General features: G+C 35.2%; 1 protein-coding gene across 3 annotated transcripts in view; it reads left to right on the forward strand.

Annotated features, from left to right (window-relative positions):
• Positions 1 to 21,435, forward strand: part of ATP9B (ATPase phospholipid transporting 9B (putative)) — a 150,954-nt gene that overhangs the window by 102,612 nt on the left and 26,907 nt on the right. For all 3 annotated transcript variants that reach the window (XM_070940655.1, XM_070940653.1, XM_070940654.1), the window contains exons 15-19: positions 4,483 to 4,731; positions 15,812 to 15,973; positions 16,253 to 16,345; positions 19,704 to 19,787; positions 20,588 to 20,758. In XM_070940655.1, coding sequence (XP_070796756.1) covers positions 4,483 to 4,731; positions 15,812 to 15,973; positions 16,253 to 16,345; positions 19,704 to 19,787; positions 20,588 to 20,758 — 759 coding nt within the window. The remainder of the gene's footprint in view (positions 1 to 4,482; positions 4,732 to 15,811; positions 15,974 to 16,252; positions 16,346 to 19,703; positions 19,788 to 20,587; positions 20,759 to 21,435) is intronic.

Raw genomic sequence — 21,435 nt, forward strand, 5'->3', positions numbered from 1 at the left:
TTTATTCTTACTTTCCTTACTATAAGTTATTTTGTTAATAAAATCCAATACCTAAAAAGCTAGAGTACAGGTAGTCCTCAACTTACAAATTTGTTTAGCAACCATTTGAAGTTGCAGTGGCATTGAAAAAAGTGACTTACAACCATTCTTGCCCTTACAACTGTCATAATACAAAATTCAGGTGCTTGGCAACTGCCATGTATTTATGGCAACTGCAGCATTCAGGGCACATGTGACCTTCCCAGATGGCTTCTGACAAGCAGAGTTATTCAGGGAAGCCAGATTCGCTTAAGGACCATGTGATTCACTTAACAAATGCAACAAAATTGGCACAAGTCACTTAACAACCGCCTTACCTAACAATGAAAATTCTGGTCGCACCTAGTTGCAAGTCAAGGACTACCTTGTACTGTAATATAATAGTGCAGTTGATATTTATTTTGTAAATTATACTTTTGATTACATGATGAAAAATATTTCAAATCTACCTATATGAAAGATTTAACATGTATTAGTTCTCGTAGATAAAATTTCAGCTTCAGATTTGAATAGTTAAACAATAAAACAATAACAAAGTTCCCTCAGACAGAATACAACTGCATAAGAATTACAAAGCCATTTTGTTTGTTTTCACTATAAAGATCTGAAAAGAGGCTATGCCTCTTGGTTAAACAACCAGTGGCGACAGCGCATGTATTTGTGCCTCATCACATTTTTTGTCAATCTGAACTCATATGCTGTTAATCAAAAGTCATCAAATGGAATTGATAAAGTCAACTTTGCCTCTGGAGCATACAGTACGTTTTTGCCTCTGAGTGGCATGAAATGTTCACTAAGCCCTGCACTTGTGTCATTTAAATGTCTGCTGTTTGCCTGGACAAGATAGAAACCAAGCAATAGAGCAGTGATGGCTAACCTTTTTGCCACCGTGTGCCAAAAGCAGGGTGAGTGCAGGGGGGGTCACACACATGTGCTGATAGCCATAATTCAATGCCCCCCGTGCCCAGCCCTCCCCCCATGCATGCACACATGAACCACCCACCCCACTTTTCCCCCCGCTTTTGGCACACGTGGACCCAGTAGGTCCATTTTTCGCTCTTCCCAGGCTCCAGAGGAGCCTGGGGAGAGGCTCCTAGCCTTTCTAGGAGCCTGGGGAGGGCAAAAATGGCCTTCCCCACCCCTTCGGAGGCTGGAAATGTCCCATTTCTGGTGGGACCGGAAGGCCCGTTTTTCGCTCTCCCCAGGCTCTAGAGGCTTTCTAGGAGCCTGGGAAAGGCGAAAACAGCCTCCCTCACCCCCCCCCCCCGAAGTCCTCCGGAGGCCAGAAACAGCCTATTTCCCAACTTCCGGTGGGCCCAGAAGGCCCGAAAATCAGCTGGCCAGCACACACATTCGTGCTGGAGCTGACATAGGACAATGCTTGCATGCCCACAGATATGGCTCCGTGTGCCACCTGTGGCATGCATGCCATAGGTTCGTCATCACGGCAATAGAGAGAAGCAGGGCAAAGGAGATTTCCTCAAAAGAATGCACCATATCGTATGGATGGAGCTTATTCATTGTAAAAGCTGCTTCATCCTCATATTCTATGTGTCCATTGCATGCTACAATTTATCAAAATATAGTAAATAACATTGTTTCAAGATATCTTTTTCTTAAAATAAGTTATATGTAAGTTTAAAACTCTTTTGTAAAAATATTAATATATTTTCACCATGAATCTGATACCAAATAAATATATGCCCACTTAACAATAAATGTAGTATGGGATATAAAGTAAAATTTCTTGGTTTTTTCCCTTATTGAATTGCACCACATAGATCATTGCTGTGAATCCTTACATCAAATGTGTTAAATATACTAGTGTAACTTCCATGTTAAGAGTAGCATATTTGGAAAAGCTGATTATATATACAAAAGCACTTGCTTCTTACCTTTTACTCATAATAATACTGGTAAGTGTGGGAAAAAGCTAAGATACTACTATGTTTTATGCAAAATATTAAATTAACTTTCAAAATATTTAAACTAAAGACCTCTTAGTCCATGATTTTCATCACCATTGTAATATACCAGCTACATGATAAGTTTTAATAACTTTAATCATGTCTACTACACATTACCTCTTGTTCTGCTTATTTTACTGAACTTCAGCTTCCACAATTAAAAAAACAACAAATGTTGCCCAATGCACATGCTTATATATATATATATATAACGATATTAATAAGCCAAAACTATTAAAAATAATTGTAAATGGGTTAGCATTCACATTCTGTACAACACATCTACATGTGAAAGAGCAGTTGCCTATATTGAGCTGTAATATGATTAGTAATATGATTTAACACTTAAAATATTTTAACACTAATATAATAAAATATACTGGAATATCTTATTTTATCTTATCATATCATATATCATATATCATATCATATCATATATCATATCATATATCATATCATATCATATCATATCATATCATATTATATTATATTATATTATATTATATACCATCTTTCTTAGATCACAATATATCAGTTACAAAACTATGCAAGTATAAGAGACAAAGAGAAACTGCATTAATGGAGAATGAAGTATAACATCTATTTAATTTATGCAATACATTCCCGTTATAAATCTAGCACTTTAAGTGAGAATACCACAACAGAGTGATGCGGAATCCAATATTCTTACTAAATAGTAAAGCATTTTTAAAGGAGAGATAATTTTCTGCTCTTAAGTAAATTATTTTATTAAATACCCCAATAATAAATTCATTTTTGCCACTTGTTATAAATTAGGGGAAAATAATCTTCCATAAAAATTAAATAGCTGCTTAATAGTTGCTTCAAAAAGCAACTGTTGTGCATTTATTTACTTAAGCAATAACTATTAATGCAACCAGTTATACAGTGGTTCTTGTATGGTATTGATTTTTCTACCTTGTATGTGTTCAGTTTTATTAAGATGACAATAGTCAAGTAGGTCCCCTCTACTGAAGCACACAAATCTATTATAACCTGATTATATTTCCCCACTGGAAGCATTTTGTGATAGAGGGCATAATCTTTAATGGAATTTGTGTGAAATTAAATTACACAAGCATCAATAAACATAACATAATTCAGAAGGAGTAAATCTGCTTAATTTATTAGTAGTTGCAATGGCATCAGTGTTAGTAGATTGCAAAGGCAAAGGTTTAAAGCAATAGCTGATCAGAAACTTAAACCTTTTATTAGACTCCACTGTAATTTGAGGGGTAAAATATTCTCATTCCGTGTTCAGTATATGAATAAAAAAATGCTTGTTGCCAAACAGGATTTCAATGTTGTTACCCTACAGAAAATCTAAGGTTAGTTTTTATAATACCGGTGACATGACAGAGATTGTTTTGCAATGCTAATCCAATATAATTCTTTATTATAACAGTACCAACAGCAACATTAGCATGCATTGTCCTGCTTTTTAAATATACCGTTTTGTGAGTACTATAAGAGCAGTTTGTACTCCCTACAATTCTTATTTGTGTGAGACGATGTTTTTTGGTGATGTCTTGGGTTGATTTTTAATAAATTGTATGAATGTGTATCCTCTTAGTATCCTAAGGTAGAGGATGTGTGTGTGCCATTTCTGCTAGATCAAAGATCACACCAAGCTTTACAGAGAATATTAAGAATCCTCACTTCAAACAAAGGCCCTAGTTTAGACAAGGCAAACATTATTTAGTAATCTAATTGCCATTCAAAATATAAAAGGGGACTAAATTTTAAAGCATTCACTTGTAAGAGATCTAGGGTCCCAAATAGTTATATTTCTTGATAAGGCCATTTTTTTTTTGCAACCGTATTCTAAGGAATGATTATAATTTTACTTTTCATAATACATAAGGCACGTATATTAAGGCAAATGTTGAGAGCAATTTAAAGCTTACAAGCTTTTGTAGATTTTCAACATAACTCCTAAATGCACCTGTGCCTGACTTGTCTTTTGCGACTTGGCTTCCCGTTGTTCATAAGTGGTGATGACGTATATCAGGAAAAGTAACATGAAAAGTTTCCCTTAAGAAAAAGGGAATTAAGATTATTCCAAGATTATCTTTACCTTAAAACAATTCACTTACCTATTGCATGTATTCACATTAGTCCAAACATGGTAAAAATATTGTGTTCTTTCCCAAACCACGTGTATAAGGAAGCATATGGTTTTATCTTGTTTCTTATTTGCGCAACCTTTCTCTTCACAAAAGAAGGGAATGAATAACATTTGTGTGCATCTGTGTGAAAACTTTGGTCTGAGGTTGTAAATTTCCTATAGAAAGTTAAGCTTAGGTATTAAAAGAGGATGCATAATTAAAGAAGAGAACATTTGGCACAAAATTTAAAAATAACAAAACAGAACTTTATAATCCAGTTGTTCTAGGATGAAATGAAAGAAATTGATAGTTTTGTTTTATCTTAATGTTATATTTATATTTCAAAGATGCATACACAGTCTAGTGGAAACAGTACCAGCTCAACACCCTCCAGAAAGATGCAGTCCTCTGCCCCTAAAGTTCGAAAAACAGTCAGCAATCGAATACATGAAGCAGTAAAAGCTATTGCATTGTGTCACAATGTTACACCTGTGTATGAATCCCGAACAGGAGTGACTGGAGAAACAGAATATGCAGAGGTAGATCAGGATTTCAGTGATGAAAATAGAACTTACCAAGCTTCAAGCCCTGATGAGGTAAGGCTGCCATAATTTAATTGTACAATTGTCAAATGAATATATCAACTGTTTTGATATATCAACAAGGTTTTCTGATATGGCAGAATTAACAAATCATTTGGAGATGTGTTTTGATTTTGGCAAATCAATAAGAAATCTTGGAGGATGCCTCTTTATGTAAAGAAAACTATTTGAACATGGAACAGATAGGACAAGAAATCCTGGAGGACGCCTCTATGGGATTTACAATGTAGGCTGGTGAAACCATTGAAGACTCCACTTGAATGCCAAAGATTGATAAGAGATCAAATCCTGTGATACTATTGAAATGATTTAAAGGTTAAGATTATGAAAAGCAAAAAGAAGAACTATAAAGTTGGACTATTTGATTAAGGATCAAATTAAGAAATAAGGATTTCATTTGGTATTTCTGATAAAAAAAATTTTCAGAACCAGGACAGAAAAGATTATGATTTCTGGATTGCATATAGATAAAAATTAGGGTATAGGAAGAAGGGGTTTTTTTATTTGTAACTTTAAAAGAGGGTGAAAGAGCATATTAGCTTATGTTTGGTGTGATGAAGGTTGAAAACCACTTCTTTATTATTCCCTTTGTTAGCTTTTTTCTTTTCTCTTATACTTTTTCTTTTCCTTTTGTTCTTTTTCTGCACCTTCTGAATTTTTCTTTTATTTATATTTTTTTTCTAGCTTAGTTTGTATTAGTTTTACAATCTTTATTAAAAAAAACTTCAAGAAAATTATATTTTAAAAAGAAAAGCCTTGATTTCTCCTTACTGTGCTTTGAGATTTTTAGGCAAATGGATTTTGGATTGTATATCTAATAACAGCACTTTGTTTTCTTTCTACCAAGACTTGGACTATTTAAAATGCAGTCAACCCAGCTTTTTGTTCACTGCCTCCGCTTACTCCTGGTTTTCTACTATTTAGCAAAATAGCTTCATTCTATTCAGACAGGCATTTGTAGTTAATCTTGGCTGAACGGTCAATCAGGATTTACATTGCTTAGTCGTGGACTAATCAGCGTCATTTTGTAATCCTTAAAATTAGTCTTTTAAATGTTTTTATAAATTTAATTTTTCTAATGATTTTTCAAATTTTCTTTAAAAAAAGACAAAGTTGCACAAAATAGCCTGCAACTCATTGCAGGAGTTACTTTTTTTTAAAAAAAAACACCCTATATTTAAAAGAACATGTTTTCATCATACTTTTTTAAAAGAGCTATATTGATGCAATGCCTGCAAATTACTGGAGCCTAAGGAAAATAATGTAAATGGTTCATTATTTAGCTTTCTTGCAGTTTGGTTGACAGATGATGCTAGTGTTTCCCAATCACACACTTACTATTTTAAAAGTAATTTTATTGAATAAAGCTGTGAATATTGTACCCTGGAGCTTTATTTAGCAAAACAGCTCAACTGATGTTTTCTTTTTCACTTTATAAGTGACCTATCAAAATATGTTTAGTTAATAAACAACCTTTTAACAAACTAGTTTTATGCATTCAACCTTGAATAATAAAATATTTTCAATTTTGTATATTGTGGTATCTAATAATATTCTTAGAGTTTATAACAATTTGCAGGATAAGTTCACGGCAAACTGTAGGAAAGATACAAGATACAGTTTATAAGACAACTGATTCTTCCATTCCTAGAATCTATAACTCTAGCTATTCAAATGCACCCTAATTCATTTTAAAGAAAGTTAATACCAGGGCATCATTATAATGCATATAACTACTGTAGCTTCAGATTAGTAACTTATTCTGTATTCATAGCATGAGTTCTACTTATGCCAGGCTCATTGTTTCTTATGATAAGTGATCAATATTTCATTTTCTCTGAAAAAATCGAGTTTCATTTGTCTATTCCTAGTGCCCTCAATAGCATAGCAAAGAAAGCAAACATGTTGGAGACTCAAACAGCATCAGCAGAGTTGTCTGTAGTGTATATTCAGTTAAACTGGTGCTAAAATGATGAAATAAACAATGTAAAAATATATAAATGGACAGAGCAATGGGTTCAAAAGTCACAAAATCTAGATAATTCTTGTCATCAAAAAACCCCTATCTTTATTATAAAAGATTGATTACCATAATTTCAATTTTAAAGAAACTATAGAAATTAATTGTCTAACTTATACTAACTTATAATTTCAACAATTGGAACATATAAACACTATATTAATATTTTATGCAAACAGGATGATTTTATCATGTAAACTAATCTTGTAAATTGAATAATCAGTTCAGATTTGGAGTAGGGTTGACTCCATTTTGGAGAGCAATTTTGGTCAGAGTGGTCAGAAGGTGATTTGGTGTTCTCTTTTTTTTCAGGATGTATTGAGGCAAAGGCTTAACAATGGCTTAACTATTTATGCTATGCTTTTCTTGAATCACAGAGGCATTAAACTTATGGTCCAAATTCATACTAGTTCTGGAACAGCAGTGGGATTGGTGCATGTGATAATATCAGTGGGAAGGAGTGGTTAATGTTTTATTTGCTCTTCTTTCTAATACTTCCTCTCATAACTGAATAATTAGTTGCATTAAAAGTACAGTAAAGGGGAGAAGGGCAAGGTAATTGAAGGCTGTACATGCACCAGCTTTGATAGTTAGAATGTTCAAAATGGTAGCTGTGAGCACTTGAAGAAGTGCTTGTCTCTAGTGTCTGTGGAGCAAGACTGATTCAAGTCACAATAGACTTGTGACTTCCCTGTGCAAAAAAAAAAATCCGATGTCCCAAGTCTTAGACCAGGCAAAGAAATTAAAGCATTTGTCTCTTTAGATTTAGTGGAAGAGATACATCTGCTTCCAAAGTGGTATCTCTCCTCCGAACCCTATGCCTTTATCAACAGTGTGGATCTAATGGCTCAAAGAAACCTCCAGAATAGAGCAAGAATGGTGTTTAGCATTGGGGTGGGGGGGGAATACTTCTCTCATTGAATCAAAAAATCCTAAAAATACTTCTCTTGTTGAATCAAAGAACTAGAAAAATGCATAAAAGGAAAAGATGCTTCTAGATTCACTCCAAATGTTTTGGTGGTAGTCCAGAGGTACTGTATTTAAAATAAACTAGATTATGGTCCTGTTTCATGCTCATGAATGGATTCTGTGAGCATTGTTTTAATGAGCAAGAGAAAAAAAAATGTGAGATGCAAGGTTATATGTTTATATAGCCATGGTTCACATGGTGCAATTAACTAGACGTGGAGTAGGATGTTATGGAAACATTCAAACCCAGCCTATCAATTCTGAAAACTAGCCCAGTTAGAACCTGAAATAGCCAATTTGGAGCCAAACTCAGTCAACCATGTCAGAAATTCAGAATTCTCTTTGCTTTCAAAGCAGGCAAAAAGGGGCCTGTCCAATTTATATGTTTTGTGCTATCAGCCTACACAGAAGAAGTTGCAGGCGAGAGATGGCAAAAGGGTGGAGTCACAGCTCCATCCCCACTTTATCTGAGGGGCCATTTCTTTTTTAATCACTGAAAAATGTTTGTCTCCTAATCTCTTCCATCTGGGAAGATTCCAGTAATGGCTATTATACAACTGACTGAGTCATCTCTGAACTGCCCTGCCGGCAGGTGAGTTGATTACCTCAAGGAGCAACTAACTGTCAGGTTATCTAATCAGAGACATAATGTATTTTCAGTTTTCTCTAAGTATTTTTATATGTTTAATATATTTTGTTAAGTGTTGAGTGCTTAATTTTAGAGTAATCTAATAACTTCAAAATCAGGTGATTTGGTTCCTTGATTTTTATGTGCACACAGGTACAACTATCTAAAATGAGGTTGTGCTATAAACTGCCAACTCAACCAGCATGTGAAGCCAAGCATAAACTAAATAATAAACAGATGTGAGTCACCAAATATAGAACATTCAAGTCCTCCGTTGCAATGGGGCACAAATGAGATGATAGGGTATTAACGGAAAGATGCAATTTACAGGTCAGAATGTAATAGTAACCTTTCACAGTGAAAATTGAAAATTAACCTTTGGAGTATTGGATCATTTGCAACTAATATAGTAGGCTTCTTAAACTTTAAAAAGCATTGCTCTTGTGGAATCAAAAATGACATTTTAAACTATATTTATTCTGCTGTCTTCCTCCGATAGCAATCTTTTAACAAAATTGTAATTTAGAGATACTATATTAATGCAGTTCTGTGAAAAAGCATTTGCCTCCCTTCCGATTTTGCATGAATGTTATCAGAACTTAATACATCATTAGTTTAAAAAGGGATTTGAGTAAACAATAACACCATAAATTGATTCATTTATTTCATACCCATATTCATCCAAATAGCAATATGCCAGGATTATTATATTTATTTGCCTCCCATCTCTTGATCAAGGCAACTCTGAATGGCTTACAGAGGGGTGTCAAACTCAATTTCATTGAGGGCCGCATCAGGGTTGTTTTAACCTCGGGGGGCAGGGGGGCCAGCTCGACGTCACTTCTGTTGTGGGCCTGTTGTGGCCTGAGCACTTTGCCAGTGAAAACAGGGTCCTGAGTTCCATTTTTGGCTGCCACAGCCTCCTGCAACCCTCTGCCAGTGAAAATGGAGCTCGGGAGGGCTGCCCAAGCTCTGTTTTCACTGGTAGAGGGTTGCAGGAGATTGTGGCAGCCGAAAACAGAGCTTGGGAGCCCGTTTTCTCTGGCAGAAGCACCGCAGGCCGAGCTTTCACTGTTTTCAGGGTGGCCCCGTGGGCCAGATCTAAGTACCCCGAGGGCTGAATCCAGTCCCTGGACCTTGACACCCCTGGCTTACAGTGTAATAAAAAATATACAAATACCCAGATAATTTTAAATATAAAAACAGATTAAAATTACAAAAAATTAAAACTAAAATAAAAAACTTTGAAGCAAAGGAGTGTGGGGGGTGCCTTCTCTATCAATGTGTGAGTAGCTTCTCCTTCAGGACCCAATCCTAGTCAACAAGCCAAGTTTTAAGGCTTTTCCTGAAGGCTGAAAGAGAGGGGGGACAGATCTTCTGCAGCAAGATATTCCAAAATTCAGGGACCAGGGCAGAAAAGGCTCTTCTGGATCTCACCAGCAGAAATTCCTTGGCTGATGGAATTGATAGTAGGCCTCTTTTGCCAGCACAAATAGGCCAAAATTATTACTGACCCTCCGGGGGTCAGTATTTGCAATCAGACATTTTCCTGTTGCTATTGATCGGACTCTCACATCATTGTATGGAAATTTGGTCTATTCCTCCATGTAATGGAGGAATTCAATTTTAATTCAATAACTTCTGAAGGTTTTCTAGCACAGACAGTTCTTTTTAGACCCTTCCACAATTTTTGTTCTGGTCTAGACATGTCTGGAATATTGGCTTGGCTGTTGCAAAATAACTGTAATCATTTACTTGTAGACTTGTTTTTCTTGCTGAATGATCTATTTGCATTTTAGCTTCAAATGACAAAGAGTTTATCTCTCACAGCTACTGTCCTTCTTTGCATGAAGGATGATTTTGTTTATGAAGTAAATTAAATAAGCACCAAACATTGATGTCAATTTTTTCCTTGCTCAAATTTCATTTATTGTACCAATAGGATCTTATGAAACTTTCATGACAATGGTAAGGATACATAAAAATTCAGAAAAACTGAAAGGGGCAGACACCTTTCACAGAACTGCATATGAGGCCTTCCAACCTCTTTTATTTTACATTCATTTTTATTTCTTAGGTGCTTACATTAATCTGGCCACACGAATTACTCAATAATGGATTATTTCTTTTTTTATTTATCACGGGTGTCTATGAGGGGAAAAGTCAAAAACAATATAACAGATTCAGTGTTGCAATACAAACCCAGTGTATGCATGCACAGGCAAAAGGGGGTTGGGGCTTGAATTGCAATGCTACTTCCACCATCTTGCCTTTTTAAACTTCCCTCTGCAGCTGCTGTTACTAGTATTTTCCAATCCGGATACATACTTAATGACTATTCTTGAAGGAAACTAGTTCAAAAATTCTTTCTAGCCTTTCTAGATGAGCCATTTTATAGATGCTTTTTTCTATGTCTTTAAGAAGATATATCTGCTGTACCTATGTAGGTATATACTCACCAGATATCTATTGTGAGTTTTATAAAAAGCTAAAATCCAGTGTTGTGTGAATGTGTTTCATTTCTCTATTCCCTGCAGTTTGCTGATGATTTTAATTTTGAATTGCGACTTATAATGAATTGCTTTACTTAAGGATCTTCGTGATTTTATATCATTTGCTTGCAGAATACAAAAATGGTTTTTCCGCCTCTATATTTTTATTTTACTTAATAATATGAGTTTATTTTGCATTCAGAAATAAGAAGCCTAAATTATTATTTTTCTTTCTATTAAAATTATATGGCTTGAAACATTTTAGTGCAGGTATATTATTACAAGTAGTCCTCAGGTCATGATAATTTGTTCAGTGACTTTTTGAAGTTACGCCAATGCTTCATGAATAGTAGTTACAAGTGGTCCTCAAAATTCCTGCCACTGCAGCATCCTCTTGCAGTCATGTGATCAAAATTTTGGCACTTGGCAACTTGCCTATATTATTACCAGTTATTACCAGTTGCAGCATTCCACAGTCACATGAGCAAAAGAACAGCAGTGCAGGAAATAAGCCTCATCATCAGATGTAAGGAGCAATTACCCATAAAGTGTGGGACAGACCAGGAAGGCAGCAGTGGCTCCTCAAGCAAAGACGATAGCTGTGTGGAAAGTGCTGTTCAGGGGCCATGAAACTGGATGAAATGGAGAGTTGAGGACTTCTCAGAAGCACAGTACATGCTCTGCAGCTCATGTTGGAAGTGCTCCCGCAGAACTGTCCTGCAGGCTTCAATGAGAAGTAAAGGCAAGCCCAGCACTGACAGAATCTACTCTCAGGCCTTCTGCTTGGCTGGCCCAGCCTTCCTCCTGCAAAGCCTTGTGAAGGACCAGCAGCTTCCAGTATGATGAAGGCTGTGGGCCACTCCTCCAGCTGTGCCTCCTGGAAACCCTCTTCCTGGAGCATTGCCATCACCTCTCCTATCTCACCTGGCAATACTGTGCCACGTTCGTTGGCCTGTCCCACCACACTCTCCACAGTCTGTATGCTATCACTCCTTACACCAGTGATGGGAGATGGGCCTCTTCCATCCACACCATTGTCCTTCCACCTTCATTGGCTCCGTCCTGCTGCTTCCATCCTGCCCAGCAAGCTCTATTTAATAGACAAGTCTCTGCTGTGCTTGCATCCTAGGGCCCTCACCCATTGCTTGGATTCCATTCAACAGCTGGAGGAGCAGTGGCAGAGGCAGCAGGGGTAGACAGTGGTGTGTAGAGTGGCCAAAAGGACAGTGATGATGAAGGAGATAGGCAGGTAAGGGGAATTGAAGCAGGTAGCTTGCACAGGCAAGAAATGCATGAAGGACTGCATCAACCTGGCCTAATGACTACAATCTGGACTGCTGGGAGTGCTGTCACTAAGTGGCATGGTCATGTGATGTTTTACTTAACCATTTCACTTAACAATGGAAATCCAATCTCAATTAGGGACATAAATCAAGGATTATTTGTAATAGTCTAGAGCCACCTTGTAGTGGAGACAGGCAGCATAGAAATTAGATGATAGATACAGTCAGGTCCAGAAATATTGGGACATCGACACAATTCTAACATCTTTGGCTCTATACACCACCACAATGGAGTTGGAATGAAACAAACACAATGTGTGTTAACTGCAGACTGTCAGCTTTAATTTGAGGGTATGTACATCCAACTCAGGTGAACGGTGTAGGACTTACAGCAGTTTGTATATGTGCCTCCCACTTGTTAAGGGACCAAAAGTAATGGGACAATTGGCTTCTCAGCTGTTCCATGGCCAGGTGTGTGATATTCCCTCATTACTCCAATTACAATGTGCAGATAAAAGGCCCAGAGTTCATTTCAAGTGTGCTATTTGCATTTGGAATCTGTTGCTGTCAACTCTCAAGATGAGATCCAAAGAGCTGTCACTATCAGTGAAGCAAGCCATCATTAGGCTGAAGAAACAAAACAAACCCATCAGAGAGATAGCAAGAACATTAGGCGTGGCCAAAACAACTGTTTGAAACATTCTCAAAAAGAAGGAATGCACCAGTGAGTTCAGCAACACCAAAAGACCTGGGAGACCATGGAAAACAAGTGTGGTGGATGACCGAAGAATTCTTTCCCTGGTGAAGAAAACACCCTTCACAACAGTTGGCCAGATCAAGAACACTCTCCAGGAGGTAGGTGTATGTGTGTCAAAGTCAACAATCAAGAGAAGACTTCACCAGAGTGAATACAGAGGGTTCACCACAAGATGTAAACCATTGGTGAGCTTCAAAAACAGGAAGGCCAAATTAGAGTTTGCCAAACAACATCTAACAAAGCCTTCACAGTTCTGGAACAAGATTCTATGGACAGATGAGACCAAGATCAACTTGTACCAGAGTGATGGGAAGAGAAGAATATGGAGAAGGAAAGGAATTGCTCATGATCCTAAGCATACCACCTCATCAATGAAGCATGGTGGTGGTAGTGTCATGGCATGGGCATGTATGGCTGCCAATGGAACTGGTTCTCTTGTATTTATTGATGATGTGACTGCTGACAAAAGCAGCAGAATGAATTCTGAAGTGTTTTGGGCAATATTATCTGCTCACATTCAGCCAAATGCTGCAGAACTCATTGGACAGCACTTCACAGTGCAGATGGACAATGACCCAAAGCATACTGCAAAAGCAACCAAAGAGTTTTTGAAGGGACAGAAGTGGAATGTTATGCAATGGCCAAGTCAATCACCTGACCTGAATCCCATTGAGCATGCATTTCACTTGCTGAAGACAAAACTGAAGGGAAAATGCCCCAAGAACAAGCAGGAACTGAAGACAGTTGCAGTAGAGGCCTGGCAGAGCATCACCAGGGATGAAACCCAGCATCTGGTGATGTCTATGCGTTCCAGACTTCAGGCTGTGATTGACTGCAAAGGATTTGCAACCAAGTATTAAGAAGGGAAAGTTTGATTTATGATTATTATTCTGTCCCATTACTTTTGGTCCCTTAACAAGTGGGAGGCACATATGCAAACTGCTGTAAGTCCTACACCGTTCACCTGAGTTGGATGTACATACCCTCAAATTAAAGCTGACAGTCTGCAGTTAACGCACATTGTGTTTGTTTCATTCCAACTCCATTGTGGTGGTGTATAGAGCCAAAGATGTTAGAATTGTGTCGATGTCCCAATATTTCTGGACCTGACTGTAGATAGATAGATAGATAGATAGATAGATAGATAGATAGATAGATAGATAGATAGATAGATAGATAGACAGACAGACAGACAGACAGACAGACAGACAGACAGACAGACGATAGATAGATAGATAGATAGATAGATAGATAGATAGATAGATAGATAGAATATGTTTTACTTAATATCTAAAAGCTTTTCAATTACAATAAAGTTTTTATTATTTAATTTTATCTGCCTTGAACTTTTTATTCAGATCAAATTAATATGCACATTTGCATATTCAGTTTTAATTCATCTGAACCAGAATGCTGTTGTATGCCAGATATGCAGTCAGATAGACAATATGTTGGCAGACTTGAGCAATATATTTCTGAAAAAAAATTCTCATTCTAGTACATACATAGCTAGTACATACATAGCTAGTACATGCTAGTACTAGTTTAATATAGTTTTAAATCCTATAGGTCCTCAATATTGTCTCAGGCCAGAGAATTTATCAGATTTTACTGTCCTATTTTGAACATAGAGGAAGAAATCTAATATCAGAGCACCTTCACAGCCAATATGTGGGGTATGCTAGGTTAGGAAACAATATCAGTGGTAAGGATTGAAATGACAAAATTATACAAAGTATGGCAAAAATGATGTTTTCATTTTTACGTTGTTAGAATTTGAATGAAGCTAAATGCTGGAGAAATGCTTTGGAAAAAAGGCAGTTGCAAATTCTTTATTTTCAACAAAATTAAATTGTAGGATATATTCTTATATCCTTACTTAGTGAAGTCTGCCAGTTTGAACTTCTTTAAAAGGGAATTATACAAATTTTGCAATGATAAGACTACTAATGGTTATTGTTTTTTTTCCCCTAGTTAATTATTTGTTTGCTGAGGTTTATGTGCTGTTCCATTGCAAGAAGACTTTGAAGAGCTTACATTTTCTTCTTATAATAAAAGGATTAAAATACCAAAAAGTATAATAAAATGAGAAACAGTAATCAAAATGGCAATACAAAAGTTACTAAAACAGAAATTAAGGTTATGAGAACAAAGCGTCCAACCACAGCCCAGTAACTTTTACTGGATCTCCTCCTAGGGCTTTCTTAAAAAGCCTTGTTTTAATGGCTTTCCTGAAACATTTAACAGTGTGGGAGCGAATTTGATTTTGAGTAGTAAGCTATTTCAAAAAATGAGAGGCTACAAAATTGAAGATTTGACCTAGAGCAGAGGTGTCCAACCTTGGCAACTTTAAGACTTTTGTGGAGTTCAACATGCTGCCTGGGGAATTCTGGGAATTGAAGTCCACAAGTCTAAAAGTTAACAAGGTTGGGCGTCCCTAACCTAGAGTGTTAGTGAAATGTAACAAACAAATAATACATCTGTGATAATTCAATAAGAAAACTACAATGATTAAAATAGATTAAAGAAAGAGAATAAACAATTAATAAAAAAAGAAACAAAAGGAGACAAAAAGGGGGATAAAAATAAGGATTGAATTTTATAATTATATAAAATGGTCACTGGTGATGAAAGCAATATATTGTCTCTCACATCAGAGTTATTTTTTTTTTTTTTTTTTTTTTTTGCTGTTATACATCAGTTGACAAAATGTACTTTGTCTAGTTGCTTCTGTCCAATCCAAATTGGGAATCATACAAAACAGCTATATAAAACGCAATAGTTATTGGTTGTACTGAATCTATCACCATTTGTATATTGTATTCCTTTTTATTTGTTGATTTTTTTCTGCATTGAATTTTATTGTGTTCATTTTGATTTACACAGAGTACGATTGACCCTAATCACTATTGTATTTTTATCTAGGTAGCTTTGGTTCAATGGACAGAAAGTGTTGGTCTTACTTTGGTGAACAGGGATTTGACTTCAATGCAACTGAAAACCCCCAGTGGACAGATTCTGACATACTATATTCTGCAAATTTTCCCTTTCACATCTGAGAGCAAGCGAATGGGAATCATAGTGAGGGTATGTATTGTTAATATTTTCTTTTCTCATTGGAATCCTAGTGAAAATATCCGATCTTGTACATATTTATAATATAAGGACTGGAAGAAAACATAAATGTCCTCTAAAATATTTTAAGAGTAGATTTTCTTTTCATCAATTTTCATAGTATGAATTGACTCATTTCCTAACTTTTACAGATTCTATATTCTAGGAATGAAAGGAATAAATATTGTACATGTGGTTTTAGGTCAGCATTTGTTTCTTTTATCCTTATGTTATTGCTATGCTTATTTTTAGGATGAATCTACAGGTGAAATCATGTTTTATATGAAAGGTGCAGATGTTGCAATGTCCTCCATTGTTCAGTATAATGATTGGCTAGAAGAGGAGGTAAGAAATATTGCTAACAATTGCTTCAATTTTGGAAAAAGCAAGTGTTTTACTTTATTATTAAAATGTATAACGGAATTTAATAATAGAAACTGAATAATAATCTTTTCTAATCCAGTAACATCTAACTTGCCTACAGCAAATATAAAACAAAAACAAATGAATAATAAATTTTGGAAATTTTTATCTAAAGGTTCATCTAATAATTGAAAAGGAGACAAAAGATATAACTAATTTAATGAGTAATGTAAAATGTTTTTTTTTTTCCTGAATGCAGTATCTATTAGAAAGCAAGGATCTTACTTTAAATCTAAACAGTCATCATAAACATGATCTCATATATGCTCAATCTGTTTTGCTGGCTTTGCTTTTCCCCTGGACAGCAGAAATGTAACTGAAAATATATTTAAATTATGTATGAAAGCATGTTTTTACAAAATAAATGCATTATACTATATTGCTGTACTGGACACCAGCAGTTGTCTTTATTTGACCTTACATACAGATAATATGGTAATGTGATAATCACACAATGCATGTTCATAATGGTATTGGCAATATAAATCAATAGTCGCTTCAGGCAGTTTGATTTAATCAGGGTCATGAATAAATTAAATTCCCTGAAGACCTAATAAAGTGTCATAAAAATTACTTTCTGTGATAATGATGTACAATTAATTGTAAAATACTTGCTTAATTTATTTAGCATTATGAGGTCAAATCGATACACATTTTGCATTAGAATGACAGAAGTTTGCTTTTAAAAAAATGATCTTTTTAATTTTACTATTTTAATAGAGAAAAATAAGCTTATTCCAAGTACTTTAATGATGTAGTGTAGACATTTTCTATAATAAATGTACAATTTAGCCTGAAAAAATAATTTTGAAACCATATTTAAAAAATAAAGGGAACATGTAGTCTAAGTCAGATGGTGATAAAATAGGGACTTTGGAAATCATGTAATCCAATAAATCAGGCAGAGAATCAAAGAGAAAAAGAATATCTGCTCTAAGCTGTGTTCACTGTATTGTCCCAGTGCATTTATATGAAATATTGCATTCAAGGAAAGTGATTAATTTCTAAAACTTAATAAGGAACCTCACTTCTTAGAAGAGTGAGGAAGAGTAAAGGATCCCCAAAAAAGAGAAAGTGAACATCAGAAACATCTTAGTTCATTTAATAGAGCCTGCCTATTAAATTCCATGAGGGTTACTTTTTTATTCATAGATGTGTTTCATAAATAGTCTTAAGGTATTTCTATCCTGCACCTAAGACATAGTCTACATGTTGTAATTTAATTAAAAAAAAATTAATGAAGAAAACAATGAAGCATATTTAAAAGAAAATAGGAGAATAAAAATTGGAATAAGAGCAAAATTGATGAAAATAATAATTTGGAACTATTTAAAACCCATTGTTCAAACAGCATGGTAAATTTTTTAGCAGAAGAAATTCTAGTCATTAGGGCATCAATAAAATGACTGTGTCCTTTATACCTCATGGCCTTATTGATCTGAGGAGTATGCCTGACTAAGCTTTCTGCAGCTTAATGTAGGACACAGAGAAGTTTAAGTAAGAAAACGTTTTTCCTCATGTAATTTGGATCCAAATATCTCCATAGTTAATTGAGTTGAATTTGTCCAATCCCTACAAGTATATTGGCATAGAATTTTATGCTGATATTTTTGGACTTTAAAGATACATTTAGAGAACCTTACCGTATTCTAGACTGGAGTTTAACTGGTTTTCTCTGCTAGATCTTATTTCAGAAACCAGCCAAAGCTTGTCAAAGGTACTTCTAGCCAGAGAAGTCACCTGTGTTCCAAAAGATGATACAAATTTCCATATGCTTTTGATAGTGCAGGGAGAATGTAGCCATTCCTCAGACTGATTGCAAATTTATAACCAGACAACAGTTTTTCCACCAACTATACATTCACCTCCAACTATTTTAAGCTTTGGTTAGTTTGCCTACATCATTTCCAAATGATAGATTGATAGAGACAAGAAAAACCTACTTGTCATCTGTAATACAGCCCAAATCTCCATGTAACTTCCCTATGTAATTTCCTGTATTATTACAAATCATGGACAAAAACCAGCACAGGCACTTCAGAGGCCAAGTGGCCATAGGATAAAAGAATCCCTCGGCCCTACTTTTTGAATTAGCCCTTCAAAAATAACCAGAGCTAATTTAATTTCCACTTGAAGGATACAGAGGGCATAGGGAATGGCCTTGAAAGACAGGACAAAGAGCTACTACCAAGGCCCATGATTAGACACATGAGGTTTGAACCCATTTCAAGAAACTAGTTTGAGTAAATGTCTCGGGAGACCTCTCTCTAGTTCATACAAAGATAAAGGGAGGGGAGCACATTCAGACTTCCAAGGTTCTGTTACTATAGGTGTTATAGTAAAAGTAAAAGTAGTCATTATCAGTAAAAGTAGTCATTATCTACATGGCATTGGTTCCTTAATCTGGGATAGAGATGACAAAGGATCAAAGAAACATAGAAGGCAAAACTGTTGATTCAAATATCAGGAGGTGTCAGGCTTCAACCAACAGGGAGGACTGGAACTGATTACACAAACTCACAAGAAGTTAAAAACTTTACATAAAAAGTTGTTAATTGAGATAAATTAATGAAAGAATTCCAGAAACTGCTTGGTTCAAGAGGAAGTCCCTTTTGAAGAATCAATATTTAAACCCTCCTGTACCTTTTTCTTTTGCCCATCAAACATAATTTATTTATTTATTTTATTAAATTTGTATACCGCCCTACTCCCGAAGGACTCAGGGCAGTGAACAGCCATAAAATAAAACATGTAGATACAAAATTTAAAATAGAGATAAAACAAATTAAATAAATTTGGCTGAACCATTTTAAAACCCCAATAATTTAAAACCAAATTTAAAATTCCCATTTAAAAAGAGGAAAATTTAGGTCAGGCCAGCTTGATGAAATAGGAACATCTTAAGTGCGCGACGGAAGGTACGCAGATCCGGGATCCTCCGTATCTCCTGGGGGAGCTCATTCCAGATAGTAGGTGCCCCCACAGAGAAGGCTCTCTCTAATATGCTTGGCTGCCTCTTTTGGGCAGGAGTTTCAAGGTTTCCTTTATCCTGTCAGTTATCAGTTCTATTGTGATATTGCCTTTCTCTGACAATATAGAAGAGTTGCTGGGACAATTTAAATAATCTTACTGTTGACAATATGTAGCTGACTTGATGTCTCAAGAATAAAAGTTTACAACTTAATGTAAATTGACCTCATAAACTTTTGTCTTTTTGTATCAATGCATTGCAGCATGATTCATAACTATTCTTTAATTATTTATTTATTTGCAATTTTAGTGTGGTAACATGGCAAGAGAAGGTCTGCGCACTTTGGTTGTTGCCAAAAAATCCTTAACAGAAGAACAATATCAGGATTTTGAGGTAAAAAAAAGTTGAAAGACAAATATTACACTGAGCTCCAGTAATGGCAAAATAACCTCTATTTAGTTCAGATATGTAATTTCTCTTTACTGTAGACAATTGATAGGTGAGGTCCACCTCCATTGACTTCATCATTGGCTTGATTTCTACAGCTTTCTTTTTTTGCTTTTCCTTACTTTCCTCGGCTTTATCTGAATTGTTTAATATTCTATTACTGTGTTCATAAGAGTTTCCATTTAAGTGGGTGGAAAGAAATTAGCTATCTGCCATGTGGATGATAATGTAGTCTCCTACCTGTGCATTTGGGGGTTCTTTGCCTACATTTCCCTACATTGAATTTCATTCTGTTTAAAAACAAATTGATACAAATTGATACATTCCCACTTTGATACACTCCCAATTGGGAGTCAATAATGTATTTATATAGGTAATATTCATATTGTCAAGGAATATAATTGTTCTTACCCCAGATTTTTTGAACAATAATGCAGGTAATCTTCGATTAATAGAACAGGCAATTCTTTTATTGACCAATGCATTCATAAACTGTGACATCATGTGATCAGACCAATTTAAGATTGAATTGTACAGATATAAAATATTTAGTTATTTACATTTCTTTCTGTCATTGATATTACTTATGTTCATTTACTTCTGCATGCACATCATAGGTGAAATCTGAATTTCAGATTTTAAAGTGAATCTGTGAATCAAATAACACTCTAGGGCTTGCATTTTGGATAGTATAAAAATCTTTCTTATCTACTTGAGGCTACAAATTACATTTTGTTTTGTCTTAGAGTCGATATAATCAAGCAAAATTAAGTATACATGACAGAATGCTCAAGGTGGCTGCAGTTGTAGAGAGTCTAGAAAGAGAAATGGAATTATTGTGTCTCACTGGAGTTGAAGATCAATTACAGGCTGATGTTAGGCCAACATTAGAGATGCTACGGAATGCTGGAATAAAGGTACTAATATTTTTTTTTATTCTTCAGTTTGTTTATATACATTTTTTGTTCTTTTACTGGAGATCAGTTGCTCTAACTAAGAATTCAGTCTGTTTCATATGAGAAATATAAGCAACTAGGAATGTATCACTGTTGGTCCAACACCTATAGGTAAAAGGAACACAGAGAGAGAGAGAGCACGACAGAGAGAAGGCAAAGTTAATTTTTTGTAGAATACATTTAAATATATTAACTACAGACAATTATTTTGTCTTATGCAAAAAAGTAAAGAAAGTATAGAAAATTCATTTTAATTTTTGTATTATAGTAACTTAGTAACTATACAACAATATAATTACTAACTATATACAGCAATATATAAGAGTTACCATATGAATTTTTTCATGAATATATCCACATATACAGTGGGGCAAAAAAGTATTTAGTCAGCCACCAATTGTGCAAGTTCTCCCGCTTAAAAAGATGAGAGAGGCCTGTAATTGTCATCACAGGTAGACCTCAACTATGAGAGACAAAATGAGAAAACAAATCCAGACAATCACATTGTCTGATTTGGAAAGAATTTATTTGCAAATTATGGTGGAAAATAAGTATTTGGTCAATATCAAAAGTTCATCTCAATACTTTGTTATATATCCTTTGTTGGCAATGACAGAGGTCAAACATTTTCTGTAAGT

Source organism: Pituophis catenifer, unplaced genomic scaffold (genome assembly GCF_029215685.1).
Source record: "Pituophis catenifer annectens isolate HBS135680 unplaced genomic scaffold, rPitCat1.0.hap2 SCAF_3, whole genome shotgun sequence".
NCBI lineage: Eukaryota > Metazoa > Chordata > Lepidosauria > Squamata > Colubridae > Pituophis > Pituophis catenifer.